Source organism: Sapajus apella, unplaced genomic scaffold, assembly GCF_009761245.1.
Source record: "Sapajus apella isolate SASKATOON/1434 unplaced genomic scaffold, GSC_monkey_1.0 scaffold48, whole genome shotgun sequence".
In the NCBI taxonomy this organism is placed as follows: domain Eukaryota; kingdom Metazoa; phylum Chordata; class Mammalia; order Primates; family Cebidae; genus Sapajus; species Sapajus apella.
In genome coordinates this window covers 5,533,261-5,559,848 of record NW_022436988.1, presented here as the reverse complement: position 1 = coordinate 5,559,848, position 26,588 = coordinate 5,533,261, and the positions used below count along the sequence as shown (strand labels likewise).

The window sequence follows — 26,588 nt, the reverse complement described above, 5'->3', positions numbered from 1 at the left end:
CTGGAGCATGGAGATGTTGTTGGAGGACCGAGGGAGAACCGAGTGCGTGTTCTCTTGGCGTCGGCCCCTTGTGCGTGTTTATGTGTGGGTGCTTTGCCGTCCACACTGAATTCCACAGCTGGGCGGGAGTGGAGTTCCGCTCGATGGCTGCCTGTCCACCCTGCAGGGCTGGTTGAGGAGCGTGAGGATGCCTGCCGGAAGCCGATGCGCACGAAGGAGTTAATGGTGGATCCCGTTTCCTCGTCCCTCTCTCCAGCTTTCCCAGGGAAAGGGCAGGAATAGGGAGGCCTTATCTTCAGAGGAAGGGGTGGGCGGGGACGCCGCTCTCCTCTGCACAGGCCCCTCCAAGCCACCCTGCGTGCTTCGTTCCACCGGCTTCTTCAGCCCAGCTGTTCAGAGCGGATCCAGAAGGTGGAGAGAGGGTTTCCAATAAGCAGAGGATGGAGTGAATGTGAGATTCATTACTGGGATTTGGCAAAGCAAAGAGCCTCACTTTCTCCCTGCAGATGGGACGGGGGTGGGGCTGGAGCCAGCGGGGTGGGGGCGCCCAGCAAGAGCCCCTTCCCATCCTCCCACTGCCAGAACACCGGCCCTGCTTCCTCTGCCATGGCCCCCTCCTCTGCAGAAAACCTCAGCCTTGAATGATCACGTGTCCAGCTTTCCTCCGCCCCCTCCTGCCCCGATGGAGGGAGTGGCCTGGCCCCTGGCCCCTGCCACCTACACCTCCTGTTTTGCTACACTGGCCTCTGGTTGAGGGCTGTGGGGAGGTGGGCAAAAGCCGCTTCCGGGCAGCCAGCCCCCATCCTGGGAGTGACTAAAAGTCCTTGGCGGGGGGACCCTGCAGGGTGAGCTGAGCATCCCGACCCTGCGAGGACACCCAGGAGAGGGCCAGAGTGGCTCTGTGTGGGGCGCAGCATAAAGAACAACCCTAAATGTTTCTTAGGCAGGAGGCTGCGGAGGCATTGGGAGGCCGGGTTTTAGAAGCATTGTGTGGGGTGGTGAGCGGAAGACGCAGGACACAGATTCACACAATCGTGCAGATCCCCTGGCCTCACTCCCTCAGCTTACAGAGGAGGAAACTAGAGGCCCAGAGAGGTGGAGTGAGTTCCCCAGGGCCACACAGCCCAGCCAGGCCCAGGGCTCAGACCTCCTGTTCTGCCTCCCCGTAGCCACTCGGTTGGCATCAGCATCCCTGCCTTGACACCCCCGTGTGGCAGCTGCTGTGATTCTGTGACTCAGCACCTCCTCACCCTACCCTGTGGGGCCCTGAGAGGGAAACAAGAAGCCCCATGCAGAAGTGGTTAGAAAGCAAGAGGCCTGGAGAGAAGAGAGGCCTCTGCGGTTTGGCCTGCGTTCAGGACTCATGGCCTGGCTCCCAGGGATGGAGGGCTGACCCCTCCCTTCTGCGCCCCCACCCCACGCCCCCAGGAGTTCCCTGTGGGGAAGCCAGAATGACCTGGGCTCAAAGATTGCAAATTCATCTCGCTGGGTGTGTGGCTGCCTTTATGTAACCAACTCTCTCACGGAGGAGCCAGGGGCGGCTGTCTGTACTTTGGGCTCCCTCAGTGAGATGGGAGGACCTTGGGAGGTCAGGAGGCCGCCCAAGACCTGCTGCCCATCAGGGACCAGGTGAGGGGTTGGTGACCACTCTGGCCTCCTGATGATTCTGGTAGGGAGACCACAGAGGGTCCGGCTGTCATCGTCTCCAGTGGCCCTGGCCTGCCCAGTCATTCTTCTGGGGTGGCCAAATTCCATGCTGCAAAAGCCCACGTGAACCCCGGTAGTGGCCTAGGAGAATGATATGTCAGGATCGCAGAATGCAGCTTCTGGGGAGGACTCTTTGCTGCCCCACAATGCCTTTTGCGTGCGTTGTCCTGGGGTCCCTCTCCCTGTAGGACAGTCAGGGGCTTCTGGAAGCTTCTCCCTGGCCCCAGGCCAGAGGTGACAGTGAGGACCCCTTGCTTGCGCTGGTGACTGTGGCTGGTTGGTGGTGCCTGGCCCTGCCCCACGCTGCGCACCCATCGAAGGCAGCGTCACCTGGGCCTCTCTGGTGGCTGCATGTAGGTGAGCAGCCTGCATTGCATCTGCTTCCAGCATCGTGTGGGGTGGGACTTTCAGAGGGTCTGGGGGCCTGGATGGCCCTGCAGGGGTTGCTCCTGGCCTTGTGACCAAAAGGAGCTACAGGTTTGGAGAAGCTGTTGGGCTGAGGTCAGTTCTTATAAGATTTGGTGACGAGGGAACAGATGCCCACGGAGCTGCTCACGTGCCAGGCATTGCTCCAAGCGCTGTGCACACCACCTCACTCTGTGCTGACAGCCAAGAGGCTGGCTCCCCACTCCATTATACAGATAATGTGCTCTCCCAGTTCCTTAGCAGTGGAACCAGGATTCGAACCCAAGCAGGCAGCTACCTGGGCCTGCAGTCCTACCCATCATCTCCCTCCAGGACCTGGGTCTTGGGGTTGGCAGGATAATGACTCCCAGAGGTGTGTATATCCTAATCCCCAGCACCTGGGCCCATGTGAGGCGACATGGCAGGGCCGGTTCAGGTCGCTAATCAGCTGGTCTTAAAATAGGGAGATGATCCTGGATAATCCACATGGGCCTGCTGTCATCACCAGCGTTTTCAAAAGCACATTGGACGGTCTGAGTGGTGCAGTGGGAGAGAGGCTTGGAAGGAGGGAGGAGGCCACAAGCCAAGAATTGTGGACGGGCAGAAAATGCAGGAAAACACGTTCTCCCCTGCAGCCTCGGGAGGGTGCACAGTCCTGTGGACACCTTCCCTGTAGCCTAGTATGGTGTGGGGTGGGACAAATCTGTGTTGTCTGACGTCACAAGTGTGTACGGTCATTTGCTACAGCGGTGGTGGGAAGCGAATGGCATTAGGCAGCGGCGCTCCTGTCCTGGAAGAACTGGGAGAAATTCCTGTGTGGATCTCAAGCTCTAGAAGATTCTGGGCTCCTCTGGACTTACCCAGCTCCTCAATCATAGGAAAGGTCTCCCATGTCTATTCGGGGGAAAACAACCATAGCAAAACCGTTTCCCCTTTTGACAGATGAAGGTGAGGGTGTGGGCTGGGCGCATGCTTCCTTTCTGTGGATTTTTTTTTTTAAACACTTAGAATTCTGTAGCTGAAGGAGACTGCGGGGTTTTGTCTGCCTGATTTGCAAGTGAGGAAACGGAGGCCCAGGGAAGTTAAGTGACTGGCCCAGGGTCATGCAAAGTCATGCTTGTGTATCCAGCCGGATATCCCAGCTCCTGCTCCTGAGTGCTTTCTTCCCTGGTGGGGAGGAGGGCTGGAGGGAGTGGCCCGAGTGAGTGGCAGCGTTGGCAGTGGCTGGAAGAATAACCACCGTACCTGAGCCTGGGGCCTCTGGCCACTTCCTGCAGCAACCAGGTGACCCGCTACTGTACACGCCTCTCCCTGTCTATCTGCAGCCCCGAGGGCCCCAGGGATCTGAGGACACTCTGGCCTGAGGGCTAGGGGCTGAGAGAAGAGGGGGAAGTGCCCCTAGTCCAGCCTGCCCCCCTCAAACCCCCCCCCACTCATCCCCCCCCCCCCCCCCCCGCCCCCCCCCCCCACCTCCTGCAGGCGTCTCCCGCAGCCCAGGGCTCCTAGAGACCCTGGCGGGTGGGAGTTCCCACCTTTCCCCAGCGACGCCCTAGGCCAGCAGCTTGCAGGAGTTGAGTTTTTGCCTGTGGTTCTGAAACAGTCATTTTCTGAGCCGAGTGGGGATCAGGTGAGCAGATCCCCACACCTTAACTGCTGCCATCCTTCTGTCCTGGGGGCTGGCAGCCCGGATGGTGCTTCATGGCACTTTATGACTGTCCTTTTCACCAGGCTGGTGAGTTGCCCCCCTCCTCTTGGGCACCCTGAATGGCTTCCCTGGGAGCCCCACCTCCAGGCCTTGGCCTCTGCAGCCCTGCGCCAGCGGTGACTCCTTCCTCTGGAAGCTGGGCCTCTTCGGGGACTCATTGAGAAGGGCCTTGCCGAGCGCTGCCAAATGGCCCCATCTGGTCCTCATTTGTTCCACTTACCACCCTATTTTAACTTTTCTGTCTCCTCCTTGGGTCTAAGATCTGAGCAGGCAGTGCTTTGTCTGTGAGGCCCCCTAGGCCCCCTGATGCTCCCCACACCCAGGGGACTCTTACTACCTATGCAGGGAGGGAAGGAATGAGGCAACAGATGGCGTGGGAAATCCTCCAGTTCCCATTTGTAACTGACATATCGTGATACAACACTCACGGCATTTTGCCTTTTTCATACACCTTTTTTTTAAAAAAAATATTTTTATTTATTTATATTTCTTTTTTGAGATGGAGCCTCACTCCATCACCCAGGCTGGAGTGCAGTGGCACGATCTTGACTCACTGCAACCTCCACTTCCTAGGTTCAAGTGATTCTCCTGCTTCAGCCTCCCAAGTACCTGGGATTATAGGCGCCCACCACCATGCCCCGTGAATTTTTGTATTTTTAGTAGAGATGGGGTTTCTCTCGAACTCCCGACCTCAGGCGATCTACCCGCCTCGGCCTCCCAAAGTGCTGGGATTCCAAGCGTGAGCCACATCGCCCGGCCTTCATGCACCTTTAAGAGAGAACTTGCTCAGAAGATCTTCTGTGAAACTCATCGTACAGCAGCTGCTGCTTATTCCGTTTTCACTTCCAACTCAGAGCAGCCTGTGTCCCAAGCGGACAGCTGCTCGCTTCCTCTCGGCTCCCTGCCACCCACCCTCCCGCAGACGCAGGCGGCATGGGATCATCCGCTGGGTGCCCGCATGGTGCTGTCTGCACAGGTGCCATCTCCTTTACTTGCCAGTTTCCTCAATGAGCCCTTCCCCTTTTTGCAGATGAGAGCACTGCCTCCCAGAGGTTAAGACATGTGCCCAGAGCCACCCAGCTGATCAGGGTGCAGCCAGATTTGAACCCCATTCTGCTGGTCTCCACGCCTGCAGGCCTGGCCCGATGAGATGGACAGCTGGGTGGTGGAGGCCGTGAGACCCCGGATGGCTCCCTAATAGGGCCTGTAGCTCCTGGACAGGGAGGGTCTGGCACAAAGAGACGCCCGGATTTGTGGAGTGAGCTGGAGGGGAAGGTGGCTTAGGGTCCCTGTCTCTGAACAAATAGATGGAGGGACTGTTCCAGTATCTTCTCAGCCTCTGATATCCTGGGCTCCTGGTTCCAGCAGGAGAGAATGGAGAAGAGAGAGCTGGGCTGGGCTGGTTTGGTCCCAACAAACAAGCTTCTTGGTTTGCCATGGGTGACAGTCTCACCCATCCCATGTCTCTGCCAAAAACATGAAGGGTTTCAGACCCCTCACCCCGGCCTGCTTCCCTCCCGGGCTAGGAATGGGTCTGGGACAGAACACAGTCTCATGCCGGATACCCTGAGCAGCCGCCAACGCTGTCAGGCCTCAGGCCTGACACCCAGGCCCCTGCCCCGGAGGGAAAAACAAGGCCCTCTGCGGGGGGGCCGGGGGGGAGTTCTGTCAGGTTGTGAAAACAGGCCTGGAGTCGGCTGGCTCCCCCCACGCTTAGACGCTTTGTGTGGTTTTCAAAGTGCTTTTATGTCGCTAGCTCATATGCTCTTCCCCAAAACCCCATCAGGGAGGCAGGAAGCTGGAGCCGCAGCCTCTCAGACAGCCACACAGCAGGTGGCTTCATTGCCCTCCACGTACAGGCGAGGACACTGAGGGTCAGGGTGGCTACCACTCCTCTCCTGAGCCACCCAGCCATTTAGCCACAGAAAAGGTCATGGCTTTTATGCCCCAGTGAAGCTGAAGATTTTTCTTTCAGTTTTTAAAAATGTTTACTACCTGGCCTGGCGCAGTGGCTCATGCCTGTAATCCCAGCACTTTGGGAGGCCAAGGTAGGTGGATCACAAGGTCAGGAGTTTGAGACCAGCCTGACCAATGTGGTGAAACGCTGTCTCTACTGAAAATATAAAAATTCACCGGGCATGGTGGTGGGTGCCTGTATTCCCAGCTACTTGGGAGGCTGAGGCAGGAGACTCACATGAACCTGGGAGGAAGAGGTTACAGTGAGCTGAGATCGCGTCATTGCACTCTAGCCTGGGCAACACGTGAAATTCCGTATCAAAAAAAAAAAAAAAGTTTATTACCCAGGGCAGTGAACACCTGGTGCCTCTGTCTAGCTCAAGAGGTGAACATTTGCTTCTCCCATTTCTTTCTTCCCACCAGACCTGACCCTCTTTTTGTGATGGGTACATCCTTCGGGCAGGCTGTCCTGCTTTTGGAGACTGAGAAACAGGGTCCACATTACCAGCTGTGGGTGGGCAAGGTAAGGCTCCGAGGTGAAGAGGGGGAGTATTTTTGTGGGGGGGCACATACATTTCTTCTACCCTGTTAGGCTCAATGTTTGGGGGCCTGTGAATTAAACTCACTGAAGATAAATTAACAAGAAAAAAGACAGATTTAATCACATACCTATGGGAGTTCACTAAAAAATGTGACTCAAAGGAGCCGTTAGAAGGCAGTGAGTTATCTCAGTTGATCGCTCCGCCAGTTACAGATCACATGCCTTGTTCCACTCTCTCTTCTCACCACTGCACTTGATTAGTGTAAAAAAAGGAAGACAAAACCCCCAAAAAACAAAAACAAAAGATCTTCGGGCCTGTATACCATCTTAATAGGGGAAAAGGAAGAGGAGAAAGCACATATTATGGGTTGGGCGCCGTGGCTCACGCCTGTAATCCAGCTTTTTGGGAGGCTGAGGTGGGTGGATCACCTGAGGTCAGGAGTTCAAGACCAGCCTGGCCAGCATGGTGAAACCCCGTCTCTACTAAAAACACAAAAATTAGCCAGGCGTGGTGGTGGGTGCGTGTAATCCCAGCTACTCAGGAGGCTGAGGGAGGAGAATCGCTTGAACCCGGGAGGCAGAGGTTGCAGTGAGCCGAGATCATGCCATTGCACTCCAACTTGGGCAACAGAGTGAGACTCCATCTCAAAAAAAAAAAAAAAAATGGCATATTGTGGCAAAACAAGTGACTTTTTGGAAAGATAAATAGGCCATTAAGAGCTGAAATGGGAGATGTGACAGTCTTTTGACAGTGTCTGCTTAGGTGTGGTGTGGAAACTACTCATCTCTCAGGGAAGAGTCAGTTGCTCCCAGGGAGCAGATTTGTGACAACAGTTTTTTTTTTTTTTTTTTTTGAGAAGGAGTCTCACTCTGTCACCAGGCTGGAGTGCAGTGGCATGATCTCGGCTCACTGCAGCCTCCGCCTTCCGGGTTCAAGTGATTTTCCTGCCTCAGCCTGCTGAGTAGCTAGGACTACAGGCATGTGTTGCCACACCCGGCTAATTTTTGTATTTTTAGTAGAGATGGGGTTTCACCATGTTGGCCAGGATGGCCTCAATCTCTTGACCTTGTGATTCGCCCACCTCGGGCTTCCAAAGTCCTGGGATTACAAGCATGAGCCACCACGCCAGGCCTGACAACTGAGCTCTCTTAGTGCAGTAGGGGTGCAGGAGGCTTGAATGCCTTCTGCTCAAAATAATTATTTTTTTGAGACAGGGTTTCTTTTGTCTCTGTCACCCAGGCTGGAGTGCTGTGGCACCATCAGGGCTCCCTGTAGCCTCAACCCCCTGGGCTTAAGGGATCCTCCCACCTCAGCCTCCTGAGTAGCCAAGCCTCCAGGTGTGTACCTCCAAGCCTCGCTTACTTTTGTGTTTTTAGTAGAGACAGAGTTCTGCCGTGTTGCCCAGGCTGGTCTCAAGTGATCTGCCTGCCTCAGCCGTCCAAAGTGCTAGGATGACCAGTATGAGCCACTGCGTCTGGCCTCAAAATAATTTTTATGCCCCAGCGACATATTCTGTCCCCCTCCATGGGTGTCCTTGTGTCCTTGTTCTGTTCCACAGCAGATGGCGGTGAGGATCCCAGCCAAGCAGTGGATAGCATGGAGACCCTTCATAAAAATTCCAAGTGCTGCCCGTTGAATTGGCCAGGGCTTTGCGCGACCGTTCAGACAGCGGGAGCTGGGCGGGTCTTCTGCCTTCATACCCAGTTCCCTGTTTGAGCTAAGGATTTTGTGCTGGGTTCATTTCAGTCCTGTGGCAGGAGCCAGAGGATTATGTGGGAGGAAAGGATTCAACCTCAAGGGAACAGAGCTTCCTTAGACAGCAGAGGAGCTGTTGGCCCCCACCCCTGCCCCCACGCCTGTGGCTCTTAGGCACGTTCAGCTCCAGAATCTTGCCATGATCTTGGCACATCCTAGGTGTGTGTCTGGCTCACGTGTGGGCATGTGTGGATCTGTCTGTCAGTCCTAACCAACAGTCCTCGATACCAGCTACGCATTAGAGTCTGCTGAGAAATTTTTTAAAGATACCAACCCCCCGTCCCCCTGATTAGAACTGCTGGGGCAAGGACCACACATCTGTGCTTTTAATTTTTATTTTATTGTTTTAGAGGTGAGGTCTTGCTATGCTGCCCATGCGGGACTTGAACTCCTGGGCTCAGGCAGTCCTTCTGTCTCAGCCTCTCAAGTAGCTTGGACAATAGGTGTGAGTCTCTGCACCTGGTTATCTGTATTTTTTTCATTTTTTTTTTTTTTGAGACGGAGTTTTGCTCTTTTTGCCCAGGCTGGAGCGCAATGGTGCAATCTCAGCTCACTGCAACCTCTGCCTCCTGGGTTCAAGCAATTCTCCTGCCTCAGCATCCCGAGTAGCTGGGATTATAGACATGCGCCATCACGCCCGGCTAATTTTGTGTTTTTAGTAGAGACGTGGTTTCTCCATGTTAGTCAAGCTGGCCTCGGACTCCCAACCTCAGGTGATCCACCAGCCTCAGCCTCCCAAAGTGCTGGGATTGCAGGCGTGAGCCACCGCACCAGGCTGGCTATCTGTAATTTTTAGGATGCCCCCCAGGATGGTAACGTGTCACCAGGATTGGGAACTGTTGCTTTCACCAAACCTATTTCTTTTTCTTGTCGAGACAGCATTCTGCTGTTTGTTACCCAGGCTGGAGTGCAGCGATGCAGTCTCAGCTCACTGCAACTTCGGCCTCCTGGGTTCAAGCAATTCTCCTGTCTCAGCCTCCTAAGTAGCTAGGATTATAGGTGCCTGACACCGTGCCCAGCTAATTTTTGTATTTTTAATAAAGACTGGGTTTCAACACCTTGGCCAGGTTGGGCTCGAACTCCTGACCTCAGGTGATCCATCTGTCTTGGCCTCCCAAAGTACTGGGATTACAGGTGTGAGCCACAGCGCCTGGCTTGACCAAACCTACTTCCAGAAGTCAAACAAATATCTTACTCCTTGATCTTACCACCTTCCCGCCAGCCCGAGTCTCAGAGCCTCAGTCTCCTCTAAACACCAGATTGTTTATTGCTGGACTCAAAATGCTGCCGTCTCAGCTGCTCAGCAGTTGCTTTGGCCCGTATTTTGGTGATGGAGGGGTTTGAGGAGTTGCAGAGCATCACACCCAGTCGGCAGCCTGGAGCTCCCAATTGGCAGTCCTCACCTCTTCATTATTCTGGAGAGAGAGCTCACAGGGCTGGGTGCCCCGGTGCAGGAGGCAGACGTGGTTTCTGGTTGCTGCTGAAATCAGTGCAGGGCCCCATTGTTTTGTATTGGGTGTTGAGGATCCTGGTTTTATATCCACCATGAGTTTGCAGCCCTGGGACATGCTTGATGTTGGCTCAAGGGGAACGGAGGCTGGAGCGACAGGGTGGTTGGACTGGACGCAGGTCTGGGCCTGTCGCTAATCTACAAAGTGGTCATCACGCAGGGATAGTAGAGCTGGCTGCACACCACAACCAACTCTATTAGTTAAAAGTAAGGTCACACTTTTAATAAAATGTCACATTTTAAGTTATTGTCAATTTATAAGACACACTGTTGGTATAATGATAGCTTTTCAAGAAGGTTATAAGAAGGCATGTTGGGCCAGGCGAGGTGGCTCACACCTGTAATCCCAGCACTTTGGGAGGCTGAGGTCAACAGATCACTTCAAGCCAGGAGTTCGAGACCAGCCTGGCCAACATGGTGAAACCCTGTCTCGACTAAAAATACAAAAAAAAAAAAATAAAAAATAACTTGGGCCTGGTAGCATGCTTGTAATCCTAGCTTTGCGGGAGGCTGGGGCAGGAGAATCACTTAAAAACCAGGAGGCGGAGGTTGCGGTGAGCCGAGACTGCTCCACTGCACTCCAGCCTGGGTGACAGAGTGAGACTCCGTCTCAAAAAAAAAAAGAAAGAAAAAGGAAAAAAGTAAAAAGGCTTGTTGAAGGTACCTGCTAGTGGAGGTTGCACCGTGACAGGAGGTGGGGTGAGCATTTCTGAGAAAGGAGGAAATGGGCCCTCACGCTACAGAGATCCACAAACATAGATTGAGGCTCGCTGCCTAGGAGACCCGAAAGAGGCAAAGGTGAGTAAGATTCAAGGTCTCCAAGTCACGGTCTGACTCTGGGGGTACTGGTCACATATGATGGAGGATGTCAGGAGGGCTTCCTGGAGGGGGTGACATTTACCAAGGGGGATTTTAGGTGGGGTTTGCGGGACAGTGGGGGCCAGCTGAAGAGTGTAGGCTCCTTAGACAGGAGTGGGAATTCAGCCTTGAAGGTGTGTTGGCCAGATTGCAGCGGCCCTCGAATGCAAGGGAAGAATTTCTACTTTAACAGAAGAGCCTGGGAAGCTGTTTGGGAAAAGGAGTGATAAAGTGGGAGGGGTCATCCAGCAGAGCCCTGCCTGGGTGGGAGGGAGCTAGATGGGAGGTTGGTGTTGGCGTGGGACAATCCCTCTGGTCCAGGGGAGTGGTCATAGGGCGGAAACTGACCTTATGGATGTGGGCAGGAAGGGACTGATTTGAGACACCAGGAAGAAGCCAGCAGTAGGACTTGGTGAGAGGGCTGGGGTTTGGGTGGGTGCAGCCAATGGGAGCCTGAGTCTCAGAAAATGGGCAGTGCTCAAAGGGGGAGAACTGAGGCAAGCTGTGGAGAGGCAGCTGAGCTGGGAAGCTGGAACGGAGGTGTGGTCACCCCAGGAGACTAAGTCCGGGGGCGAGGGGGTCCCCTGGGAGCTATCCAGACCTCAGTGCTAGGGCATACAGAGGGGAGAAGAACCGGCTCCTGTGGGTCAGGCGCTGCCCTCGAGGTCAGATGGGGTGGGGCTGGATATTGGCCATGAGGACTTTTTCAAGAGCTCCGTTAATAGTGAGATGGGCGGACACCAGATGGCGCGGGTTAAGAAGTGAGTGGGTGGTAGGAAGATGGAAGCCGCAGTGTAGACCCACTTTGAAGAGGCTGGGCTGTTGAGATGGGGAGGAAGTTCACAGTTTGAGGAGGTAGGTGAGCCAAAGGAAGGGGGTTTGCTTGTCTTTGAGATGGGGGCATCCTGAACGTTCTCCCAGGCCAAGTGAGAAGAAACCAGAAGAAACAGGAACATGTCACCCAAATGTGCCAAAACAGCCCAGCAGCTGCGCTGCCTACAGAGAACCTGGGCAGAGGCCCCTGTGTCCTGCCATGCCTGCCTGGGGATGGTCCCTTGACTCGGGCTGCTTGGAGTTCCCCCAGCCTGCCCACCCCAGGATGGCAGGGGCTCTGGGTGCTCCCAGCCCCTTCTCGAGGTCGGTCTGTGGGCAGGCATGTGGGCTGCCTTGGGGCATCATCACTGCAAATCATACCAGCTATCAGAACCATTCTCCTGCCCCTCAGCCTGTCCCCCTGAACCCCCACGCAGAAGCCTGGCCACCAGCCCACAGAGGAGGGGGGGGATATTGTTCTTGGCATTTGATGGGAAGCATCTGCTGCATCCCACTGGGGTGTTGCCCAGATGGATTGGAAAAGAGTTGGCAGGAAGGCTGAGCCCTGTGCTCACAACCTGGCTTGGTGGTGGCCGAGGAGCTTGGCAGGGGAGAGTGCAGGACATGGGAACTGGGGGCTGGTGCATGAATGCGTGCACGTGTGTGTGCGCATGTGTGTTCATGTACATGTGTGTGCGGGGAGTGGGGAGGAAGCTGAGAAGCCACATCCCCTCCTCTTTGCTGCTGCAATGCTGCATGCTTCAGCAGCATGTGGGTGTCGCCGCACTTCCTGGCAGGTGTCAGCCTCCAAGACTGTTCTGGGCTCTTCTCCCAGTTGGCTCAGTTGGAGTTGGGAGCCCCAACTGTCCCCTGTGGCTTCCAGAGTGGGACCCTGCTGTGGGACAGGCTGGCCCGTGCTGCTCCCTCCCCTGTGACCCTTCTGTTGGATGGGTCACCAGGAAGGACTGTGGGCATTGCCCACAGACAGGTGGACACCTTGGGGCTTTCTTTCTGATGCCCCTTGAAGGGGGAACTTTCTCAGCTTTGAGATTAGTCTCTGTAGATATGGGAGGCTTACTATCTTAAGAGCAGCAGCCTTGGAAAATCCAAAACAGACCCCCGAAGAGGGTGGGAAGGGGTCCTGTCCCATTCAGTGGCTGTGTGGCCTGGAGGGAGTTCAGCTCAGCTCCGAGTGTGTGCTTCTTTCTCTGCAGGAGAAGCGCCTGTGTTACTGTGGGCGGAGGAATGGACTGAGGGCTGCATTCGCTTCCTGTTGCCGCTGTAACTGCTTGTCACAAACTCAGTGGCTTAAAGCAACAGAGCCTTCTTCCCTTACAGTGCCCAGGGTGAGAAGATGGAGATCAGTCTCACCAGACTAAAGTCTAGGTGTTGGCAGAATCCCTTCCTGCCTCTTCCGGCTTTGGGGGTGCTGCTGGAGTTCCTTGGCTTGTGGCTGCATCCCTCCGGTCTCTGCCTCCATCCTCACACGGCCTCCTCCTCCTCTGCAATCAAATCTCCCTCTGCCTCCCTCTTTTTTTTTTTTTTTTTTCCTGAGATGAAGTCTCGCTCTGTCACCCAGGCTGGAGTGCAGTGGCATGATCTCAGCTCACTGCAACCTCCATCTACCTCCCAGGTTCAAGTGAGTCTCCTGCCTCAGCCTCCCGAGTAACTGTGATCACAGGCATGTGCAACCACACCTGGCTAATTTTTGTGTCTTTAGTAGAGACGGGGTTTTGCCATGTTGGCCAGGCTGGCCTCGAACTCCTGGCCTCAGGTGATCTGCTCGCCTTGGCCTCCCGAAGTGCTGGGATTGAAGATGTGAGCCACCATGCCTGGCCTGCCTCCCTCTTAAAGGACATTTGTGATTTGGGGCCCACTTGGGTCATCTCTTCATCTCACCATCTTCAGTTACATCTGCAGAGCCCCTGTGGCCACATAAGGTGACAGTCTGGGGAAGGAGAGTTCTTAAGCCTACCCTAGAGGCTTGTGGTGTATCTTAGGGCCCTTTTGATGTTAAGATATGAAGCAAGAAAACAAACTAGCTCATGAGGAAAAAAGGACACATTGAATTCTGTCGTTTTAAATGTATATTTTTTTATTGTGCTAAAATGCACAGAACATAAAAGTTGCCGTTAGTCACGTCCAGTGCAGTCGCAGTGTTGTGTGACCGTCACTCCAGCACCAGAGCTCTTCATCACCCCAAAAGCAAACCCTGTAGCCATGAAGGACCCACTCCCCATCCGCCCTCCCCAGCCCTTGGCAGCCACCAGAATGCTTTCTGTCTCTCCAAATTCTTTTTAAATAAATGCAATTCTGTGTGACTTTAAAATAAACATGAACACGATGAGTTGCTTATTGGAAGGATATCCGTTGGGGGAGGCCAGCATGTGGAACATCCAGGTCTCTGGAAGGGCAGGAGTTGAAGAAGCGTGGATGTGCCACCCTCTCCTCCCCTCGCCCCTTCCTTGGGGTCACTGCCTGAGCATCCCTCTTTGCAAATGGCCCACATAGTGTCTCAGCCCCCAGGTCTGCATGGCCTCCTGGCTTCAGAACCCTCCACCCAAAAACATTCCGGACTTCAGACTCCTGGGAAAATTCCGGTGGCCTCACTCTCCCTTTTGAGCCAGTGGCAGGCTGCGTTTGAGTCAGGGGTGCATCCTGGCCTGAGCACCTGTGAGTTGGGCAGCAGGGTAGGCATGCCCAGGGAAGTGGGTGAGTTGGCAGTCACAGTAATTGATGTCTTTGGAATCATCTAAGAGATACTTAGCGTGTGCCTAGCACATTCATTTCTAGTGTATTCATTTCTTTTCTTTTCTTTCTTTTTTTTTTTTTTTGAGGCAAAGTCTTGCTCTGTTGCCCAGGCTTGAGTGCAGTGGCACGATCTTGGCTCAATGCAACCTCCTTCTCCCAGGTTCAAGTGATTCTCCTGCCTCAGCCTCCCGAGTAGCTGGGACTACAGACACGTGTCACCATGCCCGGCTGATTTTTGTATTTTTAGTACAGATGGTGTCTCACCATGTTGGCTAAGTTGGTCTTGAACGCTTGGCCTCAGGTGACCCGCCTGCCTCGGCCTTCCAACGTGCTGGGATTACTGGCATGAGCCACCACACACCGGGCCACATTCATTTCTTAGGAGAAGCTCTGCTCTTTCTGATAGTGAAATGTCCCCGACGGTGGGGGGAGGCGGGGGCGGGTACTGATGGCGGGATCTGTGGCCTCACCAGCGTCTTCTGTGTGTTTCACCAAGCTGTGTCCTATCATCTTCTACATGTGGCTTGTAGACGTGGTGCTGAGAATGATCTGGGAGGCTCAAATCATATGGTTCAAATCAACAGCTCTCCAATGACCTGGTGTTATCCTAGGATCAAATTGAGGCTACCTGAGGCCGGGCGCCGTGGCTCACACCTGTAATCCCAGCACTTCAGGAGGCTAAGGCAGGCAGATCATTTGAGGTCAGCAGTTCAAGACCAGCCTGGACAACATGGTGAAAACCTGTCTCTACTAAAAATACAAAAAGAACCAGGCATAGTGGCGTGCACCTGTAGTCCCAGCTACTCAAGAGGCTGAGGCAGGAGAATTGCTTGAATTTGGGAGATGGAGGTTGCAGTGAGCCAAGATCCTGCCATTGTACCCCAGCCTGGGCGACAGAGCAAGACTCTGTCTCAAAAAAAAAAATAAAATAAAATAACTTGATACTATCTGAGCTGCACTGACCAGCATGATAGCCAATTGCTGCATGGGGCCTTTGAACACTTGAAATGTGGCAACTCCGGGTCTGTGAAATGCGTGCTGGGTTTCAGAGTCCCAGCAAGGGAAAAAAAGAATGTAAAATATCTGTCATTTTTACATTGATTACATGTTGAATTGATAATATTTTGGGCTCTGTTAAGTGAATGCTATTAAAATTAATATCACCCATTCTTATATTTTTTTAATGATTTCTTTTTTTTTCTTTTTTCCTTGAGATGGATTTTCACTCCTGTCACCCAGGCTGGAGTGCAGTGGTGTGATCTTGGCTCACTGCAATCTCTGCCTCCTGGGTTCAAGTGTTCTCCTGCTTCAGCCTCCCAAATAGCTGGGATTATAGGCACCCACCACCATGCCTGATTAATTTTTGTATTTTTAGTAGAGACAGGGTTTCACCATGTTGACCAGGCTGGTTTGGAACTCCTGACCTCAGGTGATCCACCCACCTTGGCCCCGCAAAGTGCTGGGATTACAGGTGTGAGCCACTGCACCCGGCCTGTTCTTACATTTTTTACTCTGGCTGTTGGAATATGTAAGGTTGCGTCTGTGGCCTGGGTACCGTTTCTGCTGGAGTGTTGAACCGCAGGGCAGCCGAGCAGGCTTTGGGGCTACTCTCCTTGAATGCTGAGTGTGTCTTGCTGTAGTTTTGGGGACTGGTGGTGGTGGTACCCATTTTACGGATGGGGAAGGTCAGATTCCACAGAGGTTGAGTGACGGGCCCGGGGCCTCGGGGTTCGGCGTTTGACTCAGAACCCACAGCTCTGACCAGCCTCCCTCCTGTTCCGGGGAATGGGGACTCCCAGGATGAAGTCCCTTCCCAGACACTCCCTGGCTCTGGCCTAGCGCCTGGAGACCAGTGACAGCAGCTCCGCATGGCCACTCACTGTGAGGTTAGGGAGGGCTGTGGGAGAACGGCCGTCTGAAGCCTTTATGGCAAACCCAATGACCAGGAGGCCTTTAGGGGTAACGCTGGCCATGAGGAGTGGGAATCGACGGGTTAGAGGCCAGTGACTGCTGGCTGGGGCGCCGCTGGATGTGGCCGGCCTGTGTGGCCAGCGTGGCAGGTCCCGTGGGGGCTTCAGTCACCACCAGCCACATGTGGGGGTATGGGATGGGAAAGGTGAGCAGACGTGGAGCCCAGTGAACACAAGGTCCCGTAGGAGCTGCCCGTGGGCGTAGCTTACAGAATTCAGCCCTGGCCCGCAGAAGGTGTCACCAAGGGCTGCCTTCCACTTGAGTGAATCCCTCCCAGCCCCCAGCAAGCCCTCTCCCAGGCACTCTCTCCTAGTGTGGGAGTGGCCCCGCCCCTGCTGGGAGTGACTCACTTGGGGGTTCAGAGGTCGTGGCACTGAGCTGGGTCTGGCGGATCCCAGGCCCAGCCCCTATCGTGTCAGCTCCCTCCTCTGGGGACCCCCTTGCTTGTGCCCCTCTGGGTCCCAGCACATCCCAGGCCTGCAGGGAAGGGGAGAGGAAGAGACTGACTGACTGGCCATGTCCCCCAGGGGCTGGGGAGGCTGGAGAGGTAGGAGCTAGATCGGATCTGAGCCCAGAGGTCTGGGAAGAAGAGCTCAGGGTGAGCTGCGGCCTGATCACCTGCCCCTCCTCTCCGGCTCCTTCTCCCTTCCGAGGTCCTAGCCAGCAAGCACGTGGGGTAGACGGGACAAACCCAGGTGGCTGTGTTCCAGCCTGGCTGCAGGTATGAATGGCATTCTGGGATGGCTGGCCATGCTCTCTGAGAGCCCAGGTGTGGGGATGTCTGAGCAGGTAGGTGGGGGAGCACCTGGGAAAGGGGGGTCATCGGGGTGGGGCACAGGGAGAGAGGGCGTCCAGGTCAGTGTCAGGACCTGGCTGGGAGGAGGGGGCTCCTTACGGGCAGGGGCTTTGGCAAATGCAGGGACAAAGGCAAGGATGGTGGCCAGAGGTCTTTGGGAGCTTCTTCCCCGCTCTTCTTCCTGGCAGCTCCCCCTGGCTCTTCCCAGGGACCCTGTCACTTTCCTTTAGCGAGTGGTGGTTCCTTGGGGTCCCTCCAGCGTCCCCAGGTTGCTGCTGCACCGGGCCTGCTGCCAGGCGTCCCTCTCTCTGCCTGCCCTCTCCTCCTTGCTCCCCTCACCCTGCCCCCTTGGAGCAATTCCCCACCGAGCCTCCCTTCCCAGGCAGTCAAGGTCCCTCCCTACCTCTGCCCCACGCTCTGGGAGGCTCCTTGTTCCGCAGCCACAAAGCCCCTTTGATCCTCTGCTGGGCTCTGAGCCATGTGACCCGGTGGGCGGGCCGAGGCTCTCAGCGCGGCCAGCGCAGCCCGACGTTCCGCTGCTGGGGTGAGTCCTGCTCCTTTGTTCTTCCCAGCCTTGTACCACTGGCCGGGGGGCTCTCAGGTGGTGCGGCCGAGAGGCGGGCCCCCGATGGCCACGGTGGTGGGGCCGGGAGCCACGCTGTCCCCGAGCCCAGGCCTCAGGCGGCAGGACTGAGCGGGGTCCCCAGGAGAGGGGTGGCAGGGAGCTCAGTCTCCACGCGGGGACCAGATTTTCGGCCTCGAAATAGAAGAATAGGGCTTTGTGTGGTCACAGCTATCTCTTTGTAAATATTTGGCCAGCTAAGCTGAGCGCCTCGGTTCTCCTCCTGCCGGGAGTGTCTTGGAACTTGTTTCTCTTTTGCAAGGGGTTTCCCTGGCTTCCAGCAGGGCCAGGAAGAAAGGCGAATTGGCCACCACTTTCTCTAAGATCACTCTGCTGAGGTTATCACCCCTTCGGGCTCCCCAAGACTGGCTGGAGGCTAGAGATAATTTCAACGATAGAAATGCAGTAACCCACGCTCCCGGCGGCGCCGGCACTGGGATCCGGGGAGCCGCTGCTGCAGCGCAGGATTCCTGGATGTGCTGGGGATGTGCGGGCGTTCCCGGGGGGAGCGAGGAGGAGGCTGCTGCCGGCTTGGCTGGGATGTGTGTGCTCTGCTTCTCAAGAATGGCGTGCAGGGTGTCCGCCGTACAGAGGCATGTCAGTGAGCAGGGGCTGAGGGAGCTCCCAAACGGACCTGCTTTCAGGGGGACTTTTCATGCTGGGAGAACCCCACAGACTAAAGTCATGCAGCCAACAGAGGGTGGTCCCTGGAAAGCAGGGAGGGGCGAGGAGCTCTGCAGGCAATGCCATCTGCGCCCAAAACTCCATCCCACTGACTCTGGGGACTGCCTCAGCCTCCAGCCTGCTGCCCTTCATTCCTGGCCCCTCTCTCTTTGCTTTTTGACATGAAATCTTCTGTGTTCTGGTCAGAGGTTTGGGGAACAGCTCTCTGCTCATCTAAGTTAAGTTCGGATTTGTTTTCCTGGGGAAAAATGTGCCTCCCGGAAGCAGGTTGAACAGTAGTTTTCTGGCAGGTCTGTTCTGGGCTGTGGGGACAGCACCTGCTGGACCAGGGTCGAGTTGGAATTGGGTTTGGATCCCACACGGGGAAACCCATTAGAAGAGGAGGAAGCAGAAAGAGGCCCCATTCCCTAATAATGCTGTGGGTTTCCTCCTCCATTCATTGCTGCCTGGCCTTGAAACTTAATGGGGCCTCGTGTGTTTCCATGAATGTCTTCATTCTCTTTGGCCAAGTCCTGCGGCAGCCCCAGGAACTCCTTTTCAGGAAAAGGAGGAAGGTGTTTGCTTAGCATCCCACATGTGAGTCCTCGTTGGAAAGGTGGGATTCTTGCTTCTCTTTCTTGGGTCTCTTTTGGGCTGAGGTGTGGCCTAAAAGAGACCCAAGCTCGGCAGAAGGAAGGCCCGTGGTGTAGCTTGCCTTTCTTAATGCCTGGCTGTGGGGACCTGAGTTGCTGCTGACCCCGCCCCGCCCCTACTGTCCCCTGGTCATTTCTGTGTCGGGGCGCCTGAGACACGATTGAATTGACCGCTTTGTGTGCGTTCCCACCGCCCCGGCCCCTGTAGGCTGTCATGGTGACGGTGATGAGGCCAATTCAGCTGGAGGTGGGGAGGACCCTCTGTGTGCGTATAGGGGGTGGCGTGGGGCACTCTGGGGTTAGAAGATGTGACTTCTGCCCTGAGAGCCCTGTCTTCACGGAAGACGACGGCATAGTTGTGGGCAGAGCCATTAAGCACTGTGGTCAGACCAGCATTCCATGGCAAAAATGGCCTTGCTCACTGGGCACGGTGGATCACGCCTATAATCCCAACACTTTGGGAGGCCAAGGCGGGAGGATCACAAGGTCAGGAGTTTGAGACCATCCTGGCCAACATGGCGAAACCCTATTGTATTGTCTCTACTATAAATACAATAAAATTAGCCGGGCGTGGTGGCACATGCCTGTAATCCCAGCTACTCGGGAGGTGGAGGCAGGAGAATTCTTTGAATCCAGGAGGCGGAAATTGCAGTGAGCTGAGCTTGTGCCATGGCATCCAGCCTGGATGACAGGAGCAAGACTCTGCCTCAAAAAAAAATAAATAAATAAAATGAAAATAAAGCGTTGTCTGGGCCTGGGGTCTGTCCTCTGAACCCCAGGTCCACTGTCCTGGGCTTGAAGGCCAGGCTCCACAAGGACTTTCAGCCCAGAAGCCCTGGACCCACTTGGGCAACCAGCGTCTCTGGGTTGACCACTCCCAGCCCTGCCCAGCCTCCGGGGCCACCGTATCCTCCCGACTTCCTGTTGTGCCACAGCTGGTCCGAGCTGCTCTTATCAGACCGTGCGAGGCACTTCCACAGGAGGGGCTCCCCGTCTTTAGGAGCCCCCCTCCCTGCCCCCCAGGCCTGGGGCAGTGTTCGGCTTCCCTGCTGGTGTCAAAGGTCCCAAGGCCCCTTTAAGACGCGCGTCAGCACCGTCAGCAGCTTCCGTTATCTGGCTCCTCGGTACATGTAAGCCTTTCCCATACACCCCGGATGTTAGGGCTTCCGCCCTCTCTCCCTGGCTGAGGGTGTGGGAAGACGGCTTTATTTCAATGCTTGAGAGTAGGGTCAATGGGCGGGGTGAGCTGGGGGGGCGCTCCTCCCCGCTGGCCCCTCTCTGCAGCCCTCACCTTAGTGTAGGGCATTGATACCACCTGGCTTTGGGAAGACCTGGGGGCTGATGACCCTGGAGGCTCCCAGCTTCCCGCAGCCACTCTTGGAGGAAGAGGCTTCCTGAGGGCCTTGTGGCCCTTGGCGGGGACTCTGTTCCCAGTTCTGCCTTCCAGCGCCGAGCTTTGATTTGTTGCTTGAGCACGGGCGCAGTTCCCGGACAGGTAGGGGCCTGTTCCCGGAGCTCTGCGGAGCCTTGGGAAGCTTTCCCAGAAGCGCTCCCGAGGTGGTGGCCATGCCCAGTCCGCTCTGCGTGTGAGCTTGTTTGATGAGGAATTGGCTGGGAAGGCACAGGTCTAATTACAGGCCCACTGAGGGTCCCTCTCACTCCCACCCAGGAAGCGGCGGAGGTCCTGGCACGCTTGGCACCCTGGCCCGTGCCTGCCCAGCTGGCTGCCGGGGGCTCATGGGAGCCTTGCTCCAGGGCCTACAGGGCAGCAATGGGAACCCTCCCCACCTCGGCGCCCCCAGGCTGGCTGTTCAAACTTGCCACAGCTCAGCCTCTTCCTCCTCTCTTTTGCTTCTCCTTCTTGGGTCTCTTTTGGGCTGAGGTGTGGCCCAAAAGAAACCCAAGCTCAGCAGAAGGAAGGCCCGTGGTGTAGCTCGCAACCTGGGCGTCCCCTCCAAGGGGCACAACCACTAAGTAGATTGGGCCCTGAACCTGGGCGCCCCCTCGAAGGGGCACATCCACTAAGCAGGTTGGGCCCTGAACCTGGGCACCTCCTCCAAGGGGCACGTCCACTAAGCAGATTGGGCCCTCTCTTTTATCCACAGTGGGAATCATACATTGCCCACCGGGGGCTGAGGGGCTGCGGAAGAGAGAACTTAACACCCAGAGGCCAGGGCCTTCTGCAGGCACTGAGCTGCTGTGGCCTGACCTGGGTTCCCTACTGGAACCATCACAGCAGAGTTAGTGATCTGCCTGGAGGAGCTGCCTCACTCCAGCTGACTCCAGGGCTGATTTCTCGGGGCGGTGCCAGGCCTTGGTTTTGCTGGGGGTGGTGGTCAGTGCAAAGGGCCCAAAGAGTGGCAGAGGTGCTGGCCCCTCTGCCCTCCCCTGGCCAGCCAGCCTAAATGCAGTTTGCTTTTTTTTTTTTTTTTCCCTCCTTTCCCTATAAATGACACTAAATGCAATTTGTCAGTGTTTTCATTTGGGTTCAGTAGTTGGATCACGGGCAGAAGCACTCCAGATTTGTCACTGTCCCGAAGTTAGGGGTGGGGGACACCCCCTGTGAGATCCTGGCTCCTGGGTGCTCTTGGAACCCCAACTCTGGCTAGGCCTTGGGGGGCTGACACTGATGGGGTTGCTGACACTGACCCCCGACCTCTGCATGGCCTTCGGGAAAGGGGCCCTTCACTCTCTGTCCCATCCAGCCTGGCTGGCAGCACCCTCTTCTCAGGCCTGTGCTCCCAGCAGGGCATGCTGTCCTGCCCTGCTCTGTGGGTGCCAGGCTCCAGGCGCCGGGTGACTCGGTCATCTAAACGGTCACTGAAGAGTCAACCTTGCCAGTGTCCACATGACTGTGCATGGGCATCCTCCCTCCACCGCATCCTTGTCTCTTCTCTCTCAGCCTTTGTTCCAGGGGCCACCACAGGACCAGGAGATTCACGGACGTGGTGGGGCATGTCTACTAGGCAGATTGGGCCCTGAACCTGGGTGCCCCCTCCAGGGGGCACATCGACTAAGCAGGTAGGGCCCTGAACCTGGGTGCCCCCTCCAAGGGGCACGTCCACTAGTCAGATTGGGCCCTGAACCTGGGTGCCTCCTCCAAGGGGGCCCCCAGCGGGCAGGGATGATGGTGCCATCTCTCTCTCACTGGAACTGACAGGAGCATTGTGTCTTATCGATCCCCGTCCTGAGTTTCTGGACGTCATAGGTGCTTGCTCAACGAGTGTTTGAATGAATGAATGGTCAGTATTGTGTGACTGCAGATTTTCAACTTTTATCCAAATATTTTGTGGTTTCTGGGAGGCTAGCCCGAGAGTCTCACAAGAATCTCCATTCTTCCTGCATGCTCTGCACGAGGTCTCCTTGGAGGGTTTTTAAGAAAAAGGGCCAAAGAACAGCATTTCCTGGGGGATTTGAACACGCTGTCCCTGGGGGCAGGGGACTGCCCTAGAAGACTCCCACCCCGCTTCCCATGTGCCATGTGACTAGGAGGGTCTTGGGGCAGGATGGTGTCTTTTGTGCCTTGTGTGCTGGGACCAGAGGAAATGCTGCCTGTGGCCGGCGTCATCTGCCAGCCGTGAAGACTAATGATGGGCTGGACAGTGGCCCCATTGAGTGGGAGGGAGAATCGCTGCTGTCTGTAGCTGGGGGGCTGGGCGGGTGGGAGCCGAGGAGGGGCAGAACAGCGCAGACCTGGCTCGGAGAACCCTGGAGGAGGAGCAGGGGGTCTCAGCCACCCTGGGCGCAGGGACGTGCACGAGGAGCAGGTACGGTGTGCGTCCTCCTCCCGATTCTCCGGCTGTTGGCTTCATTACCTGCACCAGGCTTTGTGGTGAGAGAGGGCACAGAGTGGAGGGAGGTGCTACAGCCAGGCAGGCCACACACTCTGCTAATGGACCGTTACCCGTTGCTTCTGTGGTTTCACTGTCAGGGTCCTCCAGCACCAGGCCCCCATGGCCAGGGTCGGGCCCCACAGCCAGTACCAGCTCTCCCCAGCCAGGGACAGACCCCCCAGACAATACTGAGTCCCTGCAGCCAGGGATGGGGCCCCACAGCCAGTACCAGATCTCAGGGACCAGCACCGGGTATGCACAGCCAAGATCTCAGTGACCAGCACCAGATGCCACAGCCAGGAACAGGCCCCCACGGCCAGTACCAGATCTCAGGGACCAGCACTGGGTCGCCAGAGCCAGGTCTCAGTGTCAGTGACCAGCACTGGGGCCCCAGGTGACTGAGGGAGTGCACAGCTGGCTGAAGCTGCAGGAGCCGGCCGGGCTGTCCTGACGCACTAAGCCATCGCTGAGGTCTCTGAGGGCTCAGACTCCTCTGTCCGTCCTCTTGAATTCTAGAATCAGACACACCTGGGTCCAGCCTTGCCCCCAGGGCTGTGTGCCTTGGCTGGTCGCCTCACCTCCCAGAGGCTCAGTGAGATGGGGATGGTGGCACAGGGCCTGGCACAGAGGGCACCCGGTGGCACAGGGTCACCTGCTCATATCTATACAGCCTCGGCCCTTGGCCTGGCTTTGTACCACAAGTCCCCCCTGGACTCGCCCTGAAGGGAGGCTGGATTTTCTGCCTGTCCCGATGAGAAGGCTGAGGGACAGTCGCCAGTGAGCCCGTCTGAGGGTTGTAACCTCTTCCCCTGGTGTTTTCTTGCTCACCAGGAATGTTGCAAGCTTCCAGCTGAAACCTACCTGCCGGAGTCGCTTTATACCCTGTTCACCATCCCTCCTCATTCAGCACCCCCCAACACAGCCCAGTGCAGGACTTGGGGTGGAAAGGGGTCCCGGGTGGGCTGGAGCCAGGTTCCCAGCCAGGGCAGCATCCTGAATCTGGGACTGTGATTCCAGAGGCCCCTGCCTTGTTCCAGCCCCGGCACCACCGCCATCCTCATGCTCATTGGAGACTCACTGGCCTCAGGCTCTAAAACCTCAGTGAGGTCTGTGGACAGGGAGGAGCCTCGCTCGTGGGTAGAGGGACTGCCGGGTCCATGTGCCTGTTACGAACCACGTGGCCTCAGACCTCACTTTCCTCTCTGATCCTCGGCCTTTTGTCTGAAAAATGGATAATGATGGTTACCACATCAGGGGCCATCATGGGGACAAACGGAGATGAAACGGAAGAGGCTCAGCATGGAACCTGGACACTGAAGTGCTAAGTGTCTGTTACCGGCTGTGGTGGCTGCCAAGGCGCAACCGCATGGCAGCTGTGGGCTGAGTGGCGGGTGGGAAGTGGGGGGCAGGAGGTGCAAGACGGGCCTTCCTGAAGCTTCTGATCCAGTGAGATAAGTACACACCCAGCTCTAAGAAGGAGTGCCCCAGGAAGGCGGAGACTCTGCAAAGGCTTTGTGGCCCAGGAATTTGAGATGTGCCAAATTCACATCTCAATGTAAATGTCACCAGAGCTCTGGGAGGAGGTCAGCTTAGATGTAGGGGCAACGGGAGGGATGGGAGTGAGAAAACCACTTGGCGCTGGGAAATGGAGCCTGGAGAGGTGGCATAGGGGCAAAGGAGGGCCTTGGGGGCCACGGGCCCATGCATCCAGGAGGTGGAGGCAGTGAACGGGGCCAGGGTCGGGCCCACACATGGCACCACCAGCCCTGCCACCAGCCCTGCCACCAGCCCTACCACCAGCCTTGCTGAGCCTGCACCCGCTCCTCGGGCCACCTGAGCGCCGCTCCCACCTGGCACTCTTTGGTCTGATGCCTACTTCCTGCTTCTCGCCCTCCTGGGAAGAGTGAGGCCACTTGCATAAAGTCCCTCGGCTGTCCTTTCCCATCCTTCCAAGCGTCCTGGCTGCCTCCCAGCCTTCCCCAGGGTTAGCTGTTGACCTGAACTGCCCAGTCCCACCTCCCCAGACTCCTGGGACCTTTCCCAAGCACCACCAGCCTCCTCTATCTTTACCATTCACTCGCGCACTCACCCAGCAGGGCTTTTGGGTATCTGCTCAGTAATATCAAGGTGCTGAGATACAGCTGTGGGCAAGCCCCGGGCCCGGTCTGTGAGGACCTCAGAGTTGCCATCTCCCCAGTGCACATCCCCTGCCAGGCACCTTGTGGGGTCCAGAAAGAGACACTAACACACTGTGTTTGTCCATTTCGAGTTGCTATAAAGGAATACCCAAGGCTGGGGATTATTTGGCTCCCAGCTCTGCAGGCTGTACAAGTGGCGTCAGCGTCTGCTCTGGGGAGGCCCCTGGAAGCTCTTCCGAACGGCAGAAGAGGACGGGGGAAATGGCATGTCACCATGGCGAGACTCTTTATGGCAGTCTGATCTCCTGGACCTCATGACCATGGGGAGGACACCAAGCCACCCATCAGGGATCCTCCCCCATGACCCAAACACCCCCTCCAGGCCCCACCTCCAACATCAGGCATCATATTTCTACATGAGGTTTGGAGGGGACAGCGTCCAAACCGTATCACTCATGACCGCTCTGTGCGTGCCTCAGTTTCTACATCTGGCTAAGCAGTATTAGCTCCTTCTCTGTTCCCAGCTGAGAGGCCGGTGGGGGAAACATGGCTCAGGGATGGGAGGCCGGTCCCCTGAGGGGCCCCGGTGTCTGCAGGTTGGGAGTGAGGGAAGGCCCCTACCTCGTGTGTGCCGTGCTTGGCTGGCTCCTCGCACCTCACCGTGGGGCTCCCCGAGGACTGCTGGGGAAGAAAGACAGCCAAGTGCTGAAGTAATCATTAAGCGTGAGCCACCCAGGGGCCCCTCTCCCTCTGGGGCCCATGTCAGCCGGCAAAGAGGGGCTTAATTGAATTTTCTTCTTGTCCACCAAGGCTCCTAGCTGGTTTGATTGGGGTTTGGGATATGGGGAAGGAGAGGGCTTGGGCCTCTTCCAGATTTGGAGTGGGTCCCACCAGAGATGGCCCAGGAAACCCCGGGGGCCACCCCAGCAGCTTAGGGCTCCTTCGGTCATTTCCTATGGTCCTGTTGAGCAGCCCCGGCCCCTGGAGCCCTCAGCGGGGGATGTGGGGGCCTGCCAGGCTGGGGTCCTCACTGCTGCCGCTATGCATGGCTGCGTCTTGCGTGTGGGGACTGGGGTGTTGAGTGGGGTGTCTTGGGAGGCAGATTTTCCCTTCTTGTCCCCCCTGCCCAGAGACCTTGGGGACGAGTTGAGCGAGAGACTGGCTGTGTTTCTGTTGCCGTCCCCCACTCCGTTTAAGTGGAGGTTTATGGCTTCCTTCTTTATTTAAAAGGGTCATTCTGTGACTTAACGGATCTCAGTCTGTCACCCAGGGCCCTTTTAAAAATCTGTAGGGAGGCCGGGTGCAGTGGTTCATGCCTGTAATCCCAGTACTTTGAGAGGTCCAGGTGAGTGGATCACCTGAGATCAGGAGTTCGAGACCAGCCTGGCCAACATGGCGAAACCCCATTTCTACTAAAAATATAAAAATTAGCTGGGTGTGGTGGTGCGTGCCTGTAATCCCAGCTACTCGGGGGGCTGAGGCAGGAGAATCACTTGAAAACTGGGAGGCGGAGGTTGCAGTGAGTAGAGATCACACCCACGGCATTCCAGCCTGGGTGACAGAGTACGACTCTGTCTCAAAAAAATAAAAACATAAAATAAAAATCCATGGGGAGATCCATTGGCTGGTGTGAGGAGAGCGTGCGGAGTAGATGGAGAAGGTACCAGGCTGAGGACGCCCCCGCCCTTGGGCTACAGAATTGAAGGAGGGGGCACATGAAAGTGTTCCCAGATCCAGGCTGGAGGCTGGGGACATCCGAGGGCAAGGACGACGCTGTCCCTGCTCTCGTTTGCAGAGGAGTGCTTGGGGCTCACCGGCTTCTGGTTGCTGTTGAAGTGATAGCTTTATGGAGACAGAATTCACATACCGTGACATTGACTTTTTTAAGTATACAGTTCAGTGGTTTTGCT

The 26,588-nt window shown here is 56.2% G+C and overlaps 1 protein-coding gene and 1 pseudogene across 9 annotated transcripts in view; both read left to right on the top strand.

The window, feature by feature from the left end:
• The window catches only part of SEPTIN9 (septin 9), a 208,151-nt gene that overhangs the window by 141,433 nt on the left and 40,130 nt on the right, over positions 1 to 26,588 (top strand). The window contains exon 1 of one of the 9 annotated variants that reach the window (XM_032241537.1): positions 16,541 to 16,762. The exons of 6 other annotated variants lie outside the window; for them this stretch is intronic. Coding sequence is in view for 1 of the 3 variants with exons in the window: in XM_032241533.1 (XP_032097424.1) it covers positions 16,887 to 17,313 (427 nt within the window). In the remaining 2 variants the exon portion in view is untranslated. Of the gene's footprint in view, positions 1 to 16,540; positions 16,763 to 16,833; positions 17,314 to 19,432; positions 19,838 to 26,588 lie in introns of those variants that run through there. 2 more of the 9 variants (XM_032241533.1, XM_032241538.1) reach the window with 2 other exon arrangements.
• On the top strand, positions 10,385 to 12,770 carry LOC116525589 (annotated as a pseudogene).